The 19,673-nt window shown below is 37.5% G+C and overlaps 2 protein-coding genes across 2 annotated transcripts; one reads left to right on the top strand and one right to left on the bottom strand.

The window, feature by feature from the left end:
- Positions 1–52: 52 nt before the first annotated feature.
- LOC122652096 (myb family transcription factor IPN2-like) lies at positions 53–18,642 on the bottom strand. The gene is made up of 7 exons (XM_043845769.1): positions 18,328–18,642; positions 18,109–18,185; positions 17,932–17,998; positions 17,772–17,826; positions 17,623–17,692; positions 16,775–17,463; positions 53–64 (listed from the first exon to the last, which is right to left on the bottom strand). The coding sequence occupies exons 1-6, from the start codon at positions 18,491–18,493 to the stop codon at positions 16,804–16,806; spliced, it is 1,095 nt and encodes a 364-aa protein (XP_043701704.1). The 5' UTR covers positions 18,494–18,642; the 3' UTR covers positions 53–64; positions 16,775–16,803.
- Positions 4,455–12,424, top strand: LOC122652095 (RCC1 domain-containing protein RUG3, mitochondrial). The gene is made up of 6 exons (XM_043845768.1): positions 4,455–5,030; positions 5,194–5,333; positions 8,084–8,278; positions 10,615–10,743; positions 10,959–11,114; positions 11,915–12,424. The coding sequence occupies exons 1-6, from the start codon at positions 4,501–4,503 to the stop codon at positions 12,112–12,114; spliced, it is 1,350 nt and encodes a 449-aa protein (XP_043701703.1). The 5' UTR covers positions 4,455–4,500; the 3' UTR covers positions 12,115–12,424.
- Positions 18,643–19,673: the final 1,031 nt, after the last annotated feature.

The raw sequence follows: 19,673 nt of genomic DNA, 5'->3' as shown, positions 1-19,673 counted from the left end.
TGAAATGACCACTTACCCACTGTTTGGACACACTTCTCAAGGCAGTGGGTAAATGGTCATTTCACTCCCATGTGAGGGATTGTAGGGAATTGAAGGATGTCAGAATTGTAGGTGATAATGATCCTGCCCACTTATATTCGCAGAGTACACGTCAATAAGGGTGTTGGTACGATTGGTTCAACCCAGACCAAACTGCACCAAATCAATCCTTGGTGGTTTGATTTCATGTTAGGGCTTTATGGAATCGATAGAAAATCTAAACCAAAACAGACCAACCTAAAACTAGATCAAACTTGATAAAAAAAAATAATCGAGATCAAAAAAATAAGAAATCGAAAACAATAAAAAATGGATTTTTCCATTAATTTTCTTATGAATCCATTTAATCCCGAAATCGAATCGAACCAACCACAATAGTAACTTGATTACAAATCAATAAAAATGATGAAACAAATGAGCCAAAACCGAGAACTTCCTTACAGTTTGGTTTTCGGTGTAGTACAGTAACAAACTGAAATCGACTTAATTCAATTCAAACTTGATTAATCGACACACTTACATGCCAAGCCAATAGCGGATAATGAAACGACAAATTTTATGAGTAGAAAATATGAAACTCACATATTTAATGAGGAGAGGAGAGAGATAAATTGTGAGAGGGAAGTACATATTGACCACGTGTACTTCCTTTTCCCTTAAAAAGTTTTACAACACTCTAACACTTGTTGTTGTTGCTTGACATGTGTTGCTTAAGATCTCCCATAGGTCAAATGCTTTTGTCATTGATTCAAGGTTTAGAACCCATAAATGATTCGGTCGAATCAAACCTTGTTCTTGATTCCTGTTGATTTGAGTCGGCTGATCCAAGAAGGGTTTTCTAGGGGTTCAGGCCAAGTCTACCCTACTTTCAATCAATTCTAACCGATCGGAATTGAAATCACCTGAGTCGCATCCCATTGTTGATTCTTCTTGAACCTTGCTTTGAATGGTTCAATGAGACTTTTAGATCATTTGTTTCAGACAAAGGAGGCTACAAACTTTTTTGATTGACAATAAATTAAATATGTAGCTGAAAAAAAGATGTACATCAATGACACTTTTACAGGTGTTTTAAGATCTTTGATACCTTCTTTTTTTCTTTTTCTTTCTTTGGTTGGTCTTGACACCTTCTTTTAATTGTCCTTTGTCTTGTACTCAAAAATTCTTTAAGACAAGGGTATAAAAGAATTTTCAAAAATAATTTGAAAATGATATATCTTTATTTTATTATCCAAAGATGTTATTGCATACGCATTTTTTCAAATACACGTGTGAAATAACATTATTAACCTCATTATGTCATCATAAAAAGGCAAACAAAATAAAGTTATAACTTATTTCACAACTTCATGGATGTCAATAAAAAAATTCGTTTATTAAGGCTTTAACAAATGATGAGAAGGGACTGATTGGGATTATGCCAATTAAATAACTAAATTTGATTAAAAAATGATCAAAAGACAAAAATAACATAAATGTAACCAAATTATGACTTTCGTTACTCAAATTCACTTGGCTGTTTCGAATCACATGTTATTGTACATTTGTACATTTATAAGCCAAAGGTACAACTTCTAAGATTATATTTAAATTTTATTTCCTAAGCTCTAAGGATTTAGGTTCCCTTTGGTTACAAGGGAAATAAAGGGCAAAGAAGTAAAAAAGACAATAGAGATTTTATTTGTGAAATATGATTCAAAATCATTTTAAATCTTAATAAAATTCACTTTATTTTGCAATCAAATCTCTTGAATTTAAAAAATAAAAGTAGTTCTTTTTTTGGGTAAAAATATAGAGTTTATATTTGTAAAGTATAATTATCAAATATGGTAATAGTTTTAAAGGGATTCTCTACATGGAAGCGCAAGGGCCACACATGCGCAACAGCTAATGAGAGGATGTTGGCACATTAGGGCTTGGGGGGCGAAAATTCTGCCATTCATGGGGCAAGGCGATCATTTTCACCCCCAATGTGTTTGAACGTGGCCCTTACAAGAACTTTTCTCCGAGTTTTAAATAGGCTATACAACCATGATTACAAAAGTTTCCCTCTCTTTCACTTGCAACCACGAATTGTCTTGCAAGGGCTTCACCAATAATGGCTGAGCTTGACTGTCATTTTGTCATCACATTAGTTATACATATTTAATAGGGTATTTATGTGACTCTGTGGTCCTTGTAGGACTGTTTTCTTTCGTCTGGAGAAGCTTCGAGGGTCTTTCGTGTAAGGCAACACCATTGAAACAAATGTCATAAATTTTAAAGGACCTCTCATTATCACTCAGGAAATTTGTAACAAACATATTATGATCAGCAATCTAACTATTCTCTGTGAAGACAAAACAAGGAGGCTTAGATCAAATATACAATGGCTCTCAAAATCCAATTTTACATGTTTTGTCATAGTGGCTTGTATCTACAAAATGAGTATCTGGCTTTATTGGTGAGTAGTGTGAGTAGAGAATAACAAGGATTGCAAGAGCTTAAGTTCTTTAGTGCTCATCCAAAGCCTGAAACCTTCAACCTCTTGTTTCCCATTCACCTTTCAAAGAGTTATAGGGAAACCTATTCTACCTTTAACATCTCTTTTGAAATTCAAAGTTGTGTTTGGTATGTAACAACTATAACAACAACTAAGTCTTATCCAACTAAATGAGGTTAGCTATATGGATCCTTCTCTCTTCCTAATTGGAATCAAAGAATTAGAAGATCTGTTCTGGCTTATGTAGGGATTTCAGGCCCGAGGTTGGGCTGGGCTGGGGTGGGGGTCTTGGGATGAGCCCGGCCCACCTAGCCCAACCTTAGGGTTTCAAAACCAAAGCGAGCCGTTTACATTGAAACCTTGAAAATCGTTTAGTTAATGGTTTAGTTTTGGTTTGTTTCCAAATTGAGACTGTTTAGTTAAACGATTTAAACTGATGATAAACAGTTTAAAACCGATTGATATTTACATAGTAAGTTAGAGTCATTCCATGTTAAGTTTACATCCATTTCAATAAAAAAAAAATATTTATATCAAACAATGGGGGAAGTTTTCATACATGGTAGTGTAAGCATGCACGGTCATATCCCCTCTCACAAAGAGTTGGAAAAGTCATAAATCCCCACCCATTAATTAATGCTTTGAAACTCCCACCTTCTCACATACACGGCTTACACAGCTGTGTATGAAAACTTTTCCCTTCAACAATTATTAAAACAAAACATATAATAAGAATTAATTCAATTCAATGCAAGTTTACATCCATTTCAATAAAAAGTAAACAAGAAAGAAGTTGTAAAAATCTAATAAAACCGTTTATAAGCAATTTTGATTTCATTATAACAGTTTCTTACATAGTTCGATTTATCTAAAAAAACTTACACCTAATTAAACCGAACTGTTTAACACCCTTAGCCTAGCCCGACTCGATGTATGATATATATAAATAAATTATAAATATATATTCACAGACCACCCACATTCTTTATTTTTTAATCCACACATACCACCCACCCTCTTTATTTTTAATCCATCCACATAACTAATTATAACACTTTTATGGGTCTATGTTTTCTTGATTTATTATCACAAGATAAACAATGTTTTTTTAAGAATGATTGGTATTGGTGATGTTTCATTTTTTTCATTTTTTATTACATATGAGGACACAGATGACAAAGTGCAGGGTCAACCAAGACCAATCCGGCTCTAAAATGGAAAAATTTTAAAGGTTGACAGGGTCAATCAGGGCCAACTCCACCCAACCCAACCCAGGCCACTCAAGTCAATTAGGGCTGGGTTGGATTGGTTTGGGCTAAGCCCGGCATGACTTGGCTAAATTGAGATATCTCAGCCGACTTAGGGTTGGGCTGGGTCTAGGTTGAATTGAGAGAATTTAGGGTTGATTTGGGATTTTAAAAAACCTGACCCAACCAAACCCAATAACAACCTAGGTGTTGGTACCTAACATGTAGGTGCAAACGTATGAGGATTCACTCTCAAGGGGAGGGGAGGGGAAGGGGGATGGGCAAGGGAAAGGTCCGTTCATTTTGTTTTTATTTTTAGGGTAAGAAAAGGCTAACCGGTCGCGTGGTTCTTAAGTTTAGATATAGGATCACGCGAGATTATGGCTCAATCCCAAATGAATTAAAAAATACCATTCAATCAAATGTTCCTGCACGAGAGAGTGCTCTCTTTGCCCTTATTGTTATAATGCCAATCCGATGGCTGATTCTAGACTCGATTCCAATCTGGTCGATTCTGGCCCCGGATCTTGATTCTGTGATTCAGCCAGTCTGTGGTACAGAAACAGAAAAAACACATCAGAATTGCCAAACGGATTTTAGGTGTTTTTCTATTCCCGCATTACATAGGAACAGAAGAACTGTTCTCGGAGAGTTTTTACCAAACGAAGTCTAAAACGCTAAAACCCTGACAAATGACAAATCACACAGTCCACAGCACAACGGCTACATTTCATGGCGAGTCGCCTGCGCTGTGTACCACTAGCACGTTACATTTCCTCTTCGTCTTCTTCTAAAGTTCCCCTTCTCTGGAAGCCCGAAACCGAGCCATCCGATGGGACGACTACCACAATCCAACTCCTCTCATGGGGTCGTGGTGCCTCTGGTCAACTAGGTGGCGGCATTGAAGAGATTCGCCTCTATCCGACCACTGTCGCCTCTCTCCTCCTCCCCTCCAATTTCCAGCTCTCCCCTATTCCTGGTCGTCTCGATGCCACTTCTGCCGCCAGCAACGGTGGCGCTGACTCATCACTGCCATCGCGATCATTGGAGGTAGGCATCTCATGCGGCCTCTTCCACTCTTCCTTACTTGTCGATGGTAAATTCTGGATTTGGGGCAAAGGCGATGGTGGCCGCCTCGGCTTCGGCCATGAAAACCCTGCTTTTGTTCCGACTTTGAATCCCAACCTCGACGGCGTCCGAAGCCTCGCTCTTGGTGGGGTTCACTCCGTTGCCCTCACATCTCTTGGTGAAGTCTTCACTTGGTCAGTTTTACATAATTCAATCGTTGTTTTGTTTTGTTATGTTCTTAGTTTTGTTTTTGGTAGTTTGGGGATATGTTTATGTTATGTTCTTAGTTTTGTTTTTTGGTTGTTTGGGAATTATGCGTATTGTGTTATGTGATAAATCTGCAGTTGGGGGATGCAGGGGTTACGGTGGTTTTGGAGCTCTAGGGCATTCTGTATATACCAGAGAGAGGTTGCCTAGATTGGTGAAAGGTTCTTGGGATGAGAAGTTATGCCACATTGCAACTAGTGGAGCTCATACTACTGCTATCACTGATTCAGGTTCGTTGAATTTCTTTGCTTTATTCTGCAAGCCAGTGGAATTTGGATGACTGTGATGGTAATTTAGGTATATAATAAAACAAAACTCGTCATTCTGCAAAAACAAATAATCTAGTTTTTTTAATTCCACCAATCTTTGGTAGTCAGGCAGCAATCTAGGATGTTGGTTGTTCCTTTGATGGGCTTGGTAGGTGGGAAGGCGGTGGCAAGGCTTAAATTGCATCCTAGGGCGGCAGTTTCCTACATAATGGACTGACCACCACAATTCGCCTGGTCAGTATGGCTGATGAGTAATTTTATTTTGTATTGGTGCACTATATTTCTATTTTGATAGTGTTGATTCAGCAGTTCCCTTGCAAAAGGCTATGGTGCATGGTGCTGCATTTAAAGCGATCATGGTTCTTGTCAGTGAGAATATGGAATAGGTCAAGAAAAAGTGTGTTGAGTTGGTACCAAGGTTTCTTTCAACACATCATATTAGAGATCTCCCTTTCCAAATCCTTTCTTGTCATATCAATTCATTGTGGTCAATCCAGCAACTCTTCAAGCTTAAATAAGACCCTATTATCTCAGTATGCAACTGGTTTTCAGGAGGTCTTACCATCACTTTTGCATAACTAATTGTGATTTTGGAAGGTTGGAATTCAGGTTCCAACCATTTAATTAAGGACAAAACCATCATTCAAAACACTGTGAGGACCTCCTTTTTTTTTTGTGGGGGGAGGGGTGGGGTTAGTTGTTCTGCAGTCATCTTCAAGTTCGTACCTGTATTTGTTGTAGTGTTAACCAACTTACCTAGGCTACGATTTGGCACTCTCTTTGGGTGGTGGTCATTGAGTACATTCCTTTACTTTAGATCTAAAAGCCCATGATCTTCCTTGGCATGTTGCATGTGAAACTTCACAACCATTGATTTCTGATCTTATCTCTTAGATCCTTAGTTATATCTGATGTAGGATGTTTACCTGCCTATCTCAATAGGATATGTAATGTTTTAGGCTTGTTTTAATTTAATTAGTGTTGATTCAGGGCGAATTTTCTGTGTTTTTTTTTTTTTATTTTTTATAAAAAGAGAGAACCTCGATTCGGATTTCAAATTTGAGATTCAAGATAATAGGACTCTTGCTGGAAGAGAGATTGTATGTCTCAAAGCATTTGGATTTCTCCAGCCTTGTATGGGTTGTGGCTTGGTGTCATCATGGTGATTCTGTTTTCCTGGAATATTTCGTAGTTAGCTTGATTATTCTGCTGGGGTTTAAGACGCTGTTAGAATTCCTGATTATGAAAGAATGTTAGGACTTGGTGGAAGCTTTAACATTGAAGTGAAGGATGATGAAAGGTGCTCAAGGTGAAAATTTTCATCTTCCCTTTTGATATATGTTCCAGATTTCTGCCAAATCACATGAGAATTCATTCAAAACTGCCTCTGAGAATTTTACATCTGTGCATAAATTTTATTCAAGAGAGTTAGTTATCCAGTCAACCTCAGTGAATTGAAGGGCTATATCGACTGACATCAAGACCTCAATGTACAACTCCGATCTCTCCCATAAAAACATTGCCAATTCTCAATTAGAAGTCAAGGAGGCAGAGATGATGGTAAGGGAGTGGATCACCCAATGATTTAACGGTTGGTGTACATAGTTGCTATATAATTATTTGAATTTTCCATGTTTTTTTAGTGCAAGATATTCTGATAATTAGAGAAAAAGAGCAGAGTTGGTATTCATTCACCACTAATGGTTATTTTGGGGCCCTTCTTTGAATGCTTGTTGCTGGATGACCAGCATTTACTATATTTGTATTGATTTTGCTTATTTTGAGTCCTATTGTGATTAATGAGAAGGAGTAAGTTCAAGTATGAGGATATTGAGATGGATGAGTGGCAAAACTAAAAAAAGCTAAACTAATAAATGAACAAATTAGAGTTAAATTTGGAGGTGCTCTTATGCATAATAAATTGAGAGAAAGTCATTGTGAGGTTGTATGGAATGTGCTAGTAAGGAGTGATATGATTTCAGATTGGAGGAACTAAAAGAACCAGGATTAGGCCTAAAATGACTCTAGGAGAAGTGAAGAAAGACATGTATAGCTTAGAACTAGTAACAAATATGGCTTTGAATAGAGTTGATTGGAGACAGAAGGTCCATGCAGCTGACCCCATTTAGTTGGGATAAGGCTGAGTGGAGTTGCATAATTTTGTCTGTATAAACACATTTGAGCTCAATTTTTCCCTATTGCATGGATTCAATGTGTTGAAGGTTGATTCCTTCAAGCTCAGGTAGACTAATATGTTGCTTTCATTCTTCTCTGTTTTTTCTTTTTAATTTCATGCATGCAAATATGAGCCCGCACAAAGGAGGAAACTCTACCCTAAATGTTGTTTTCTGCAAATTATGTGTTGGTGATGACAGCTGTAATCAGGTTCTTTCTCTCCAGAAAAAAGCATTATTGATTGAGCATGTGTAGTTGGATAAAATTCAAAATAGGTCTCTGTCAACTTCCATGGTGTCTTGAATTTAGCAAATTATGTGGCAAATTTAGACAAATACAATTTGAATTCCAAAATATATGGAGCAAATTTCAAACTATGGATATATAGACCAGGTAGATCTGCTGGAGATGGATGCCACAATGTAACAATTACCAGTCATGGAGTCCTTGTAAATGGATTAAGTACGTTGATTGAATGTGTTGAAATTGTTATGGTATCTTTTTGTAGGTAATATTTCTATTTGTTGTTGGTTTAGGTGAACTTTATGTTTGGGGTCGTGATGAAGGTGATGGTAGATTGGGCCTGGGTGCTGGCCGTGGCCCGAATGAAGGTGGTGCGTTTAGCATCCCTTCCAAAGTAAAAGCATTACCTGTGCCTGTAGCTGCTGTAACTTGTGGGGGTTTTTTCACAATGGCACTAACTAAAGACGGGCAACTTTGGAATTGGGGAGGTGAGGACACCTTGTTCAGATTTGTGGGATTCAAATTTAATATAAATTCATGAGGATTTCTTTTTCCTATATTTTGATTTTTGCATTTAATTAAGAGTAAATTACTCAGAACTCCCCTGCACTAGACCCTAAATTCAACCCACTCCCCTACGATGTCAAAAATTACTCGGAGTTCCCTTAATTTGAAAACCTTGTTACAATCAGCCCCACTCCGTTAGCAGTGCACTGTTAAATGGCGACATCACATGGACCTAAAATTCTAATTGACCAAATTACCCTTAGATGTAGGGTGAACTTAATTTTTTACCCTTATATACAAATCTCCTGAATGAATTAGCCTCCCTGCTCGACCTTGTACTGCGTTTACATCGTTGATCCTCTAAGGAACTGCAACCTCACCGACGACCTACAAAACACTTGCGAAGCCTCCTGACGACCTGCGGAACTTCTAAGGGTAATTTGCTCAGATTTGTGGGATTCAAATTTAATATAAATGCATGAGGATTCCTTTTTCCTGTATTTTGATTTTTGCATTTAATTAAGAGTAAATTACTCAGACCTCCCTCGTACTAGACCCTAAATTCAGCCCACTCCCCTACAATGTCAAAAATTACTCGGAGTTCCCCTAATTTGAAAACCTTGTTACAATCAGCCCCACTCTGTTAGCAGTGCACTGTTCAGTGGTGACGTCACATGGGCCTAAAATTCTAATTGACCAAATTACCCTTAGATGTAGGATGAACTTACCTTTTTACCCTTGTATACAAATCCCCCTGAATGAATGAGCCTCCCTGCTCGACTTTGTACTGCATTTACATCGTTGATCCTCTAAGGAACTGCAACCTCACCGACGACCTACAAAACCACGACCGGCAACTTGCGAAGCCTCCTGACAACCTGCGGATCCTCCAAAAGATAAGTTTTCCCCTTCTCTCCTCATCTACTTGCAATTACTCTCTTTTAGGGTTTAGATATTTGAATAGGAATGAATCCCCCCCCCCCCCCAACAATGAGTCCATGTAAGCATATGATGAATGCATTTACACACAGAATGAGAACTATGTCTTCACCCATTTTTCTTGATATAATTCCTGATTATATTTGAAATGTCAGCTGAATTGGGATTTGTTTCTGATGATCACAACAGTAAGTCACCTTAGCTAGAACCTCCTCCACAATGGGATTTTTTTTGATGATCACAATATTAAGTCATCTTAGCCAGAACCCCCTCCACAGTCATCTTGGTTGAAACAATAGAACAGAGAGAAGCTTCAGAATTTGAATGAAACACTGAACTCTTTTTCATCCATAATGACATTGTAGCCAGAATTTCTGAAGAACATGGAATGCACTTGGGAGGACGCTTTCTCCCAAATATAATCAAGAATTCTATCAAGAAAAATGGGCAAAGATATAGTTCTCATTCTGTGTGTAAATGCATTCATCATATGCTTAAATGGACTCGTTGGAAGGATTCGTTCCTGTTCAAATATCTAATCCCTAGAAGTGACTAATCGCAAGTAGATGAGAAGGGGGAAAACTTACCTTATGGAGGATCCGTAGGTCTTCGGCAGGCTTTGCAAGTGCTGGTTGTGGTTTCGCAAGTCGCCGATGAGTAGCAGGTCGTCGGTGAGCTTGCAGTTCCTCAGAGGATCAGCAATGTAAATGCAGTACAAGGTCCAGCAGAGATGCTAATTCATTCAGAGGTTTTGTATAGAAGGGTAAAAAAGTAAGTTCACCCTACATCTAAGGGTAATTTGGTCAATTAGAATTTTAGGTCCATGTGACGTCACCCCTTAACGGTGCACTGCTAACGGAGTGGGGCTGATTGTAACAAGGTTTTCAAATTAAGGGAACTCCGAGTAATTTTTTACATCGTAGGGGAGTGGGTTGTATTTAGGGTCTAGTATAGGAGATGTCTGAGTAATTTACTCTAATATTTTGGGAGTGTTTGGCTTCTGGGATTGACCTATCCTCCAGGGTAGGAGTTTGCCAACTGGTTGTATGACAGCATGAGAATTTGCTTTGCACAAAGCAACATGGTTTTGCCTGTATTGTTGGGGGAGACATATACCATGCGAAACAACTTCCCAGTTTCCACTCTTCCAGGGCAAATGCTTCACTTTCCATGCATCCAAATATGCTGTTGTATACTGTGAAGTATGTAGAAACTATCTATTTTGAAGGAATTCGTAAACTGACAGTTGAGTCTACTGAAAATCCACCCGACAACATGATTGTTCATTCATTTTCTCATCTTTATGGTAAATGACATATGTCTACTTGTCACGAACTAGGCATCATTCTGATAGCATTTTGTTTGGGTTTTCATGCAGCAAACTCTAACCATGAGCTTGGAAGAGGTGATAAGGTTGGTGGTTGGAAGCCACAGCCGATTCCTAGCCTGCAAGATGTTCGTATCATTCAGATGGCAAGTGGTGGATATCACTCTCTGGCATTAACTGGTAAAATGAGATCAAAGTTCTCGATGGTTACAGAAGCCTTTTCTTATAGCGTTATTCATTTACTTAGCTAACCATTCAAACAGCTGATATTATGCCTTTGGTATTTACTGTTATTACTGTTTATTTTTGTTAGGGTGCAGTTTCCCTTCCTCTCCCCCCCTCCCCCCAAAAGAAAAAGTTCACTCTGGGACTAAATACAATTGATATATTTTCAGATGACGGTAAAGTGCTTTCTTGGGGCCACGGTGGACAAGGTCAGTTGGGTCATTCTTCAATTGAAAACCAAAAGGTTCCAGTAGTGATTGAGTCTTTAGTTGAGGAGCACATCACATACATTGCATGTGGAGGTTCCTCATCAGCTGCTATCACTGGTAAGAATTTGAGAAATAGTTCAGCATTAAAAGACTTCTAATATTAATGTTATCTTACTCGTATAAAGTACGAAAGACAAAAATAAGAATATCATTATGTTCTTCATAAGAATTGATTTATTTCTTAAAGAAATGTTTAATTTTTTATAGCAATTTTATGTTTAAAAGAATGCCTTGTTAGTAAGATCTATGTTAATGAACATCTGTGGATAAGTAAAGACAATGTCTCAAAATTTTTATTTTTAATTTTAAAAAAAAACTGAATTTATCTGGTAAAAAAGTAACAAAAAACGAACATTGTTATATCATCTCAGCAAAAAAGAAACATTTACATATTTCAAAATTCATCAGAATATTTTACTTTTAGAAAATGTATCTATCTCCAATCTTTGTGTAGTTTATATCTCCATTAAGTATATTAATTTTATGCGAAAGGTTAATGAATGCTAAATTTTATTTTCGTTATCTTTCTTGATCTCTTTCTTACTATTTTCAAATAATTGAAATTGTATCATGAAAACTCTTATGAAATTTCGTTATATATATTTAATAAGATTAAAATTTATCATCTTTATTCTAGTATTTAAAATATGTTTATTTCAACTCAATAACACAACTAAATATGAGGATAACTCCACTATCTGATTAGATTCCTTAATGTCTATGAAATGCTTAAATACATGCTTCATTGATGATATTCTGTAGTTTATCTTGGTATATCAGTTCGATAGTCTAGAAGTACTGCTGCAGTTATTTCTCTTCTGGTAATGGTAGTGGAAATAATTTCCTGGTAATGACAGATAAAGGAAAGCTATACATGTGGGGAAATGCAAGGGATTGTCAACTTGGGGTTCCTGGGCTGCCAGAGGTACAACCTTCGCCTGTTGAAGTGAAGTTTTTGATGGAGGATGATGGATTGGGGCCCCACCATGTACTCTCAGTTGGAGTTGGTGCATCTCATGCCATGTGCTTGGTTTTGAGGTCTGGATGTCAGAGTTGACTGTAATGGAATCAAGAATTTCAAGTTCTCTCTTACGATGGTAGGGAAGATTCAGCAATGGAGGTGTTCAACAAGAACAGTTTTGACATTTATATAAGCTGATCCAGTGATTTCTGCTGCAGTAAAGAGCATACACCGGTGAGGAAGTTACAAGAACAATTTATAGATGAAAAAGATGGTTTCATCAATGTGGTTTCTACACTACCCAGTCAATGTTATACGATTTGATCATGGCGTCAATAGGTTATATAAATTTTGGGTCCAATACCTGCATAATTTTGTGAGCTTCAGGTCCATGTCTGTATGATTAGGAATTAATCTCCAGTCACTTCAGCTATAATAGGATTACCAAATGTAGTTGCCGATTCTTAAAAAGTTGGAATGATTCGGAATATTGATGGAATTTTTCACTTGCTGGTTCCCATCCTGGAGTTAAATCAGGTTAGGATTAGCCAGACATGAACCGAAATTGATTTGGTGCATAGGTGATATGTCCTTCACAACTCTAGTAGATAGAGATGGTGAGTGTAAATATCTATCTCAAAAGTTCAAACTATTGGGTGGAGAGAATCACAATTATATGAGCGGATGAGAGATCTTGGGGGTCTGATGTGAGATTATTATCCCAACACTCCCCCTGACCAAGTTGGTACATGCATGTATGATGGAACTGAGGACTTCACTCCCATCTTATTGTTCAAGTTTCAGTCTTAAACAAAATTGCCTCATCATAAAATTGACTTTGGTAAAAATTTTACTAGACTTCGGAATTTGGATTAAAAATTGAGCTGCTTCTCTTACTCTTGGGGCTGAAACTTAACTAATGAAATGTATGTAATTTACTGAGTTTCAGTCCTAAACAAGTATGGGAGCTAGTGAGCAAAATGATAAAAGCTATGATAAGGAATGACAAATTATTATTGTCACAAGGTGTTGTTAATTTTCCTAAACATCACAAAGATCTTTTCCGCAATATGGATAGATGATGTGTCCATTATGACCATTAGATAGAGAGACATGATTTAGATTAGTCAATATATATGTCAAATCTTTGTATCTAATTCAATCAAATACCCTCCCATGAATTAACAAGCATTCCGTGTTTATCCATGCATGTGTACCAATATTCTAGCCATTACTGGGCTCTCTTTCAACTTTGAGCAAGAATAGGCGTTTAGATAGGAAATACCATGAAAAGGAATGGAGTTTGTCTTGTGATTTCCGAAAATGTTACAAACATTTGTGATACAAATAATCACCCGAAATTTTGTGATCCAATTTTTAGTACTTGTTGTGGCTGAAAATTGACCAAGGCTGAGTTTAGTATACATTATTGGAAAGCATTTTAGGTTGATAATGCATTCCAAAAAATCATACCAAACGCAGCTTTAGTCTTCCACCCATGATCTTAAACCTCTGGATCCACTATTTATTTAACGTATATTCTTAGAATGTATACCAAACACAACATTAGAGGCATGGTTCCATGGATGGGATGCCTTCTATCACAAGAACCCGTGAAGGAAAGCATTCAAATCAATGGGAATTGCCACATAGATAGCTGATGTGGTTATTCTGAGCGTTGAATTTGTGGTATACCCCTTTGTCAAATTTGTGCTACTTTTTTTTTTTTTTTTTTTGATAAAATCAAATTTGTGCTACCCAGGCCGGAGAATGTACTAAGCTGGGCCTAATTTTTAGGCTCAAATGGCCCTGTTGGTCTAGAGTTAGATCGTCAACCTGATGGGATTTGGTAGATGTAGTCAGAATTAATAGTTCTTATAAAACCAAATTTTCAGCATATAGGCACTAGAAAGCCTTGAAAATTCAAGTGAAAATTTCACCAGCTAGGTTGATTTTGTCCTCACACAAGAACATCAAAATTGGGAAATTAATTTGAAACTAAATTAAGAAAATGATCGATTCAAATAATGTATTTATCCTTGGATCAAGTTTTCCTTCACCCACAGTCAAGGGAGAATCAAATGGTGCCCACAAGGTCTCTAGCAACAGTTGAGGTATTTTTGATCATTCGTAAATATGGGCAGATATTGTGACAATTGATGGTTGTACAATTCTTTGACCGTGTGGTCAAGACAGACTTTCTCCTATGTTACCCCTTCTTCAAATTTAAGTTCTTAGAGCTGTGGTCAAGGGAGAATTCCTTAACCAATTAAGGCCTTCGGATGGTCTTGAGAAGTCATCACGCAAGGGATGTGGTATTATTGACAATGTCTAATAGGGGGAGTATTAACGGCCCTAGGATGGTGGCTGAACCCTACTCTACAGGTAGATGAAATTAAACTTTCCCCTCTTGATTTTGTACCATTTGCAGTTTGTTTCATCCTACAAAGGCAGGAAAAAATCTAATGGTTACCAATGTTAGTGGCATTAGATTTTCCAAGTTTAAACGTTTTGCCACATGGCATACATGAATGAGTCAAGTAACAAAAAGTTTTCCTCCATGCACCATGGGTTCATGAGGGAAGCGCCCAACGTATAGGATCATTGTTTCTCCCTTTCCTTATTTGTTAAATGTCTGAAATGTCCTTCATTGTTTCTTGGCACCATCCAAAACCATTGATCATGCATGCATGATCATCCATCGTTCACTGCGGGTGAAGGAAAACTTGATCTCTATTTAATTAGGAATAATTCACTTTACTTTCAAGCAAAAGGATAATTAGATGCATGCTCAACATTAGAAGAAGCATAGTGAAAATAGAATAGAATGACTAAACAAAACTAAGTTAAAGTAGGAAAACTTGTTAAATTATTAGATCCTGCCATAAAGATCCATTCTGGTATTGCCTTAAATTTTTTTTTTTCTTATTCTTTTGTATTTTATATTAAGGCTAGCTTCCCACTGTTTAGGGCTTATTAAATTAAGGGAGACCTACCACATTACCTTGCCTGTTTGAGAGAGAGAGAGAGAGAGAGAGAGAGAGAGAAAGAAAAGCCTTAAACACAAGGTTGTCGGGTGACCAAACAGAATCCAATGACAACCTAATAATTATGCAAACTAACTCTATGAAACGTGAATATGACTACTGTCTTGTCTGTCTGTCTGCAATGGCCGGATCGCTGTGTACTTCTGATTCAAAATAACCCATTCAGCTTTTAATACAAACCCTTCTTTGCCTTCTTAAAGATAGAAGCTTCCTCGATAACTGCGCTCGTGGGAGTGCGTAGTAGTGCTTTTCTTCCAGCTTCCACCTCTCTCTCTCACCCTTTACCTCCTTTTTCTTCCCTCATATATGTGCTCTTCTCTTTCTCTAGGGATGGAGCTTTCTTGCCAACTTGCACCCTCTAAATTTTCCCTGCAACCGATAAAGGTATCTGCTCCACCACCCTCTTTTCTTAACCCCAAAAGAAAAAGCTTCCGAACCTTCTTCCTGAATGTAATAATTATAGATAAGAGAGAGAGAGAGAGAGAGAGAGAGAGAGAGTTGAAGGTATCAATTCACTGAATTATATTTTGTATTCTTGAGAGAAAATGGATTTTCATTGGTAACATATATAGCCCAAGAGACATAAGGAAATCAAGTCCTATTGTAACCATACAAATAAAGTAGATCCCGAGTCTATCCCTCGCCAATACACCCCCCTCAAGTTGAAGGGTCGGGGCATCGAAGTTTTAATTTGTCACCCAAGTGTTGGTATGAACATTGACGATTTGATCATGAGTTTAAATAAATTGTACATGAAGCTTCCGTTTGGCAATACAATCGCAAGCAAAATGAAAATCAATTTCGAATTGCTTTGTGCATGCATGAAAAGCAGGATTAACATAGAGATCGATGACACCAATGTTGTCACACCATAGAATCAGTGGAGAGCGTAGTGGGACACCAAGCTCAAGAAAAAGAGGCTCTAATCAAATAAGCTCGACTATTGCATCGACAAGAGCTTTATATTCAGATTCGATGGAAGAAATCAATTGAGGTGATGACTCTTACAACTCCACTTAAAGGGGTTATTTTCTAAAGATTTCTCGCACACTAATAGTCCAACAGAAGACCAAGTTAGGACTAGTTGTACTGGTTAAGTCTGGGCTTGGAAAAAGAAAAAGTGGGTAGTAGACATAGATACTCCCAGTTGGCCTTTTCTAAAGAAATATTTCTTCTTCTTCCTAGTTCAAGGAAAGGAACTTCCATAACCTACCCTTTGCTCAATTTTATATGTGGATTTCAAACAATGTAGGCTATAATATTACAGTATTTAATTTGTTGTTCCCCAAAACTCTAGAAATTTTCTTTTGGTTACAGAATGGTTGCTTCATGCAATCTCCAATTTGTTTGTTTGCAATGATGACAGTAACTAACTCCAAGCAACTAACTTAAAACGGAAACTTCACAAAAGGTTAATTACTACATTACAAGGAAGACTCACATGGAAAATTTTGAAGTAATTAATAAAACAAAAGATGCATGTCTTCTTGCTTTTTTCTAGACAGATTTGCAAATCATTAAGCTTTGAGATGCATGGAAAATACCAATTAAGTATTTAAAAAAAAAAAAAAAAAAAGTTAAATTAAAACTGATCAGAAGATCTACAATTGCATGCCAATGTTCTTAATCCTAATTGTAAAAAACTATTAATGGTTCATGGTAGTCTCCTCATATATATATGATTTGATACCATTCTTTAAGAACATTACTACATCTAAGAATTATAATGAATTAGGTTTCAAACATAAGGCAAATTTCTTCCTTGATGTAAGGTACCACCCTTGATCATAGGATTAATTCTCTCTACTTGATTATGTGGTGCTCTTCGCGGCGACGGCCTTTCAAGTTTCGCCGATGCTTCAAATCTTTTTTCTCCCACACCATCGCCGGAGAGGTTTGGCTTAGATTCGTAAATATCCGACATGGAATCCATATCTGAACCGCTATCCATCGTGGTCGACCCACCAATTTGAAGCTGATAACCCTTGAATGCATCTTCTTGAGTTCCTAGAGATGATGCTGCTGCTGCTGCTGTTCCTAATTCTTGTAATCTGAGGTCATCAGGCCACATTAGAGGATTAATCTTGCTACTACCACTGTTATATGGACTATGCCTCTTCTTACCAAGACAGATGGAATCGTTGGCTGTTGGTATGAATCCTTCAAGAGATGATGATCTTTCCATATGTGGTTGTATGTCAACTTGCTCTCCTCCATATATGTGTAGGTCTTGAAGAGAAGGGAAGCCCCCCATTGGAGAACCAAAATCTTGATTACTCACACCCTTGTAGCTTCCTGAAGCCATGTTTTCACCATCAAGTGTTTGACAAGCTTTCTCTAGTATTGATTGCATATACTTACCTTGTGCTTCAATTCTCAACTGGAGGTGCCTTTGTACCTGCAATTTCAAGGAATATCGATTTGTAAGAGAATCACACAAAGATTTACGTGGTTCATCCAAGATGGGTTACGCTTCACCAATAAAAGAGGCTCATATATAGAAGATTAATTACACGCGAAAAAGGGAACAAATAAAGCAATGTTTGCAAGTACTCACCTCTATCTGTTCTTGCAATCTCCTTTGGACTTCCATTTGCATCCTAAGGGCATCAGTGATCTGACCGTTCCTGCTGAAGTGTAGTAGTAATCATAAAACACAACTGCAATTATATTTGAGTGATAAAAAAGATTTAGTTAGTTACATACTCATTTATGCTTCGACCCATTATCCCTGAGGAAGCATTTCTCTGAAGGTCTAGTCCTGAAGTCACCATGAATAAGTAAATAAAAAAAAAAAAAGAAACAAAAACTGATTTATGGAACATATATATTAGGTTAAAATGAAGAAAGGAAACAAAAGAATTACCTCTCTCACCCTCCTTAACTGAGTGATCATTGAATTCCTTATGTGGTTGCTTCCCAAGCCTGAATTTCTATTTGAGAAAGTAAAACAAACAAACAAACAAACAAAAGTCTGAATATTGAATCAATTATGAGTTCAATAGAGAAGAGAGAACACATGAAATATTGTGTTTATATATACCTGGAGATGGCTCTTGAGATGGTATAGAGTGAGACCCTTGACACCCATAACTCTCATGATGGTCTTCGGTGTGGCCTCTATAGATTAGACATAGAGAGGAGAAATTAAACTTTAATTAGATGAGGAGATGAGAAGATGAAGATGAAGAAGAAGAAGAAGACGATGGTGCAGGTAATTATGAGTTAATAAGAATTGAAGAAGAAGAAATGTAGTTAGTACTGTCAGGTCCTCCGAGTTGAGTCACAGCATCAACGAATCTTTCATGAAGCTCGACAGTCCATCGAAGGCGAGGCTTTGGGTCTGTTGTGAGAACAAGCCCCGAGTCTCCTTGAACACACATAGGCCTTTCATGTGAATTCATAGTAGGTTTCTTGGATTGGAACATATTCTCAGTGAGAGAGAGAAAGAGAGAGAGATCTGCTCTGGGATAGGAAGAGATTCAAGAACAAAAGCGACGCATATAAGGAAGAGAATAGGGTGCGTTTTTGAAGAAGAGAATGCCTTTGGTTTTTTCTCTCCTCTTCTCTTCTCTTCTCTACTCTTCTCTGGTTGAAAGTTCAATTCCCCCTTGTAAAATAAACCATAAATCCCACCGACTCCAATTTTGCAGACCCTCCTCCTCCTTTGCTAAAAGATACTCTCTCTCTCTCTCTCTCTCTCAATTTGACTCGGAATCAGTGATCAAACCAGATTCTTTGCTTGTTAATCAGTCTAACTAGATCAATTCCCAACCGATTCTGCACGATTCAAATCGGAATCAATGGAGTACTGGGTTCCTCGCAAAAGCAATTATATCTTACATCAGATGTGAGTAGTCCGATGTGAACCTTTATAGGTACTTGGAGCTAGCAAGTTAACTCGGGTATACCTCATAAAATCCCTCGAGGAAGATCTTAATTTCGCTGTATGATACTTGGGCACCCTCTCTTAAGGGCTAACTTATAAACAATTTTTAATGGTAAAGTTTCATAGAGGGAAATGAATGAAGGGACCCCGCCCTTATAAGTGCAATCATATAGAACAATCCTTTGATTTAACATTCATGAGCTCTTTTCTCTTTCGTGGTACGAACCCTTTCTTTTATATATACTTAGAGACCCATTAGGCATGATAGTTAGGCTACAAACCATGTTTAAGGTGATTACCAACAAAAAAGGTTCTATGATTGCTGCCATGAGATTGATCCTTAAGTGAATAAAAGGGGATGCAATGAAAGCTCTAGCTATCTAACTAGTCACAATATATAGTCGTGGCAATCCATCATAAGATGTACATTAATTTGATCAATGGAACGCGGCGACGTGTCGTAAATTACTAGAATTCTTATCAAAAGTACATTAAGCACCCTCAGCCTGAGTGAATAGTTTGCTTCATTGAAACAAAATTAATATCAGTGAAATAGGAACAAAATTAACACAGCTGAGAGGATGCTAGCTAGAGAACAACAACTTATATGGAACCAACTTTAGTGCTTGTGGTTGTTATTATGTGTGAATGTGAACATCAATCCATAAAGGGTTTCTATGTGGAACTTTTGATGGCAGGTGGGGGGACCTCCCCCTTCC

This window comes from Telopea speciosissima, chromosome 2, assembly GCF_018873765.1.
Source record: "Telopea speciosissima isolate NSW1024214 ecotype Mountain lineage chromosome 2, Tspe_v1, whole genome shotgun sequence".
Classification (NCBI taxonomy): domain Eukaryota; kingdom Viridiplantae; phylum Streptophyta; class Magnoliopsida; order Proteales; family Proteaceae; genus Telopea; species Telopea speciosissima.
The sequence above is the reverse complement of the archived record's forward strand: the minus strand, read 5'-3'. Positions and strand labels throughout refer to the sequence as shown.

Bases quoted from the DNA above. Each gene is read 5' to 3' on its own strand.
- LOC122652095 (XM_043845768.1), top strand. From the start codon at position 4,501: ATGGCGAGTCGCCTGCGCTGTGTACCACTAGCACGTTACATTTCCTCT. The intron at 5,031-5,193 runs GTCAGTTTTACA...TGGGGGATGCAG, and splicing joins CTTGGTGAAGTCTTCACTTG to GGGTTACGGTGGTTTTGGAG. The intron at 10,744-10,958 runs GTAAAATGAGAT...ATATATTTTCAG, and splicing joins TCACTCTCTGGCATTAACTG to ATGACGGTAAAGTGCTTTCT.
- LOC122652096 (XM_043845769.1), bottom strand. From the start codon at position 18,493: ATGTTCCAATCCAAGAAACCTACTATGAATTCACATGAAAGGCCTATG. The intron at 18,186-18,327 runs GTACTAACTACA...TCTAATCTATAG, and splicing joins TCAACTCGGAGGACCTGACA to AGGCCACACCGAAGACCATC. The intron at 17,464-17,622 runs GTGAGTACTTGC...TTGAAATTGCAG, and splicing joins GATTGCAAGAACAGATAGAG to GTACAAAGGCACCTCCAGTT.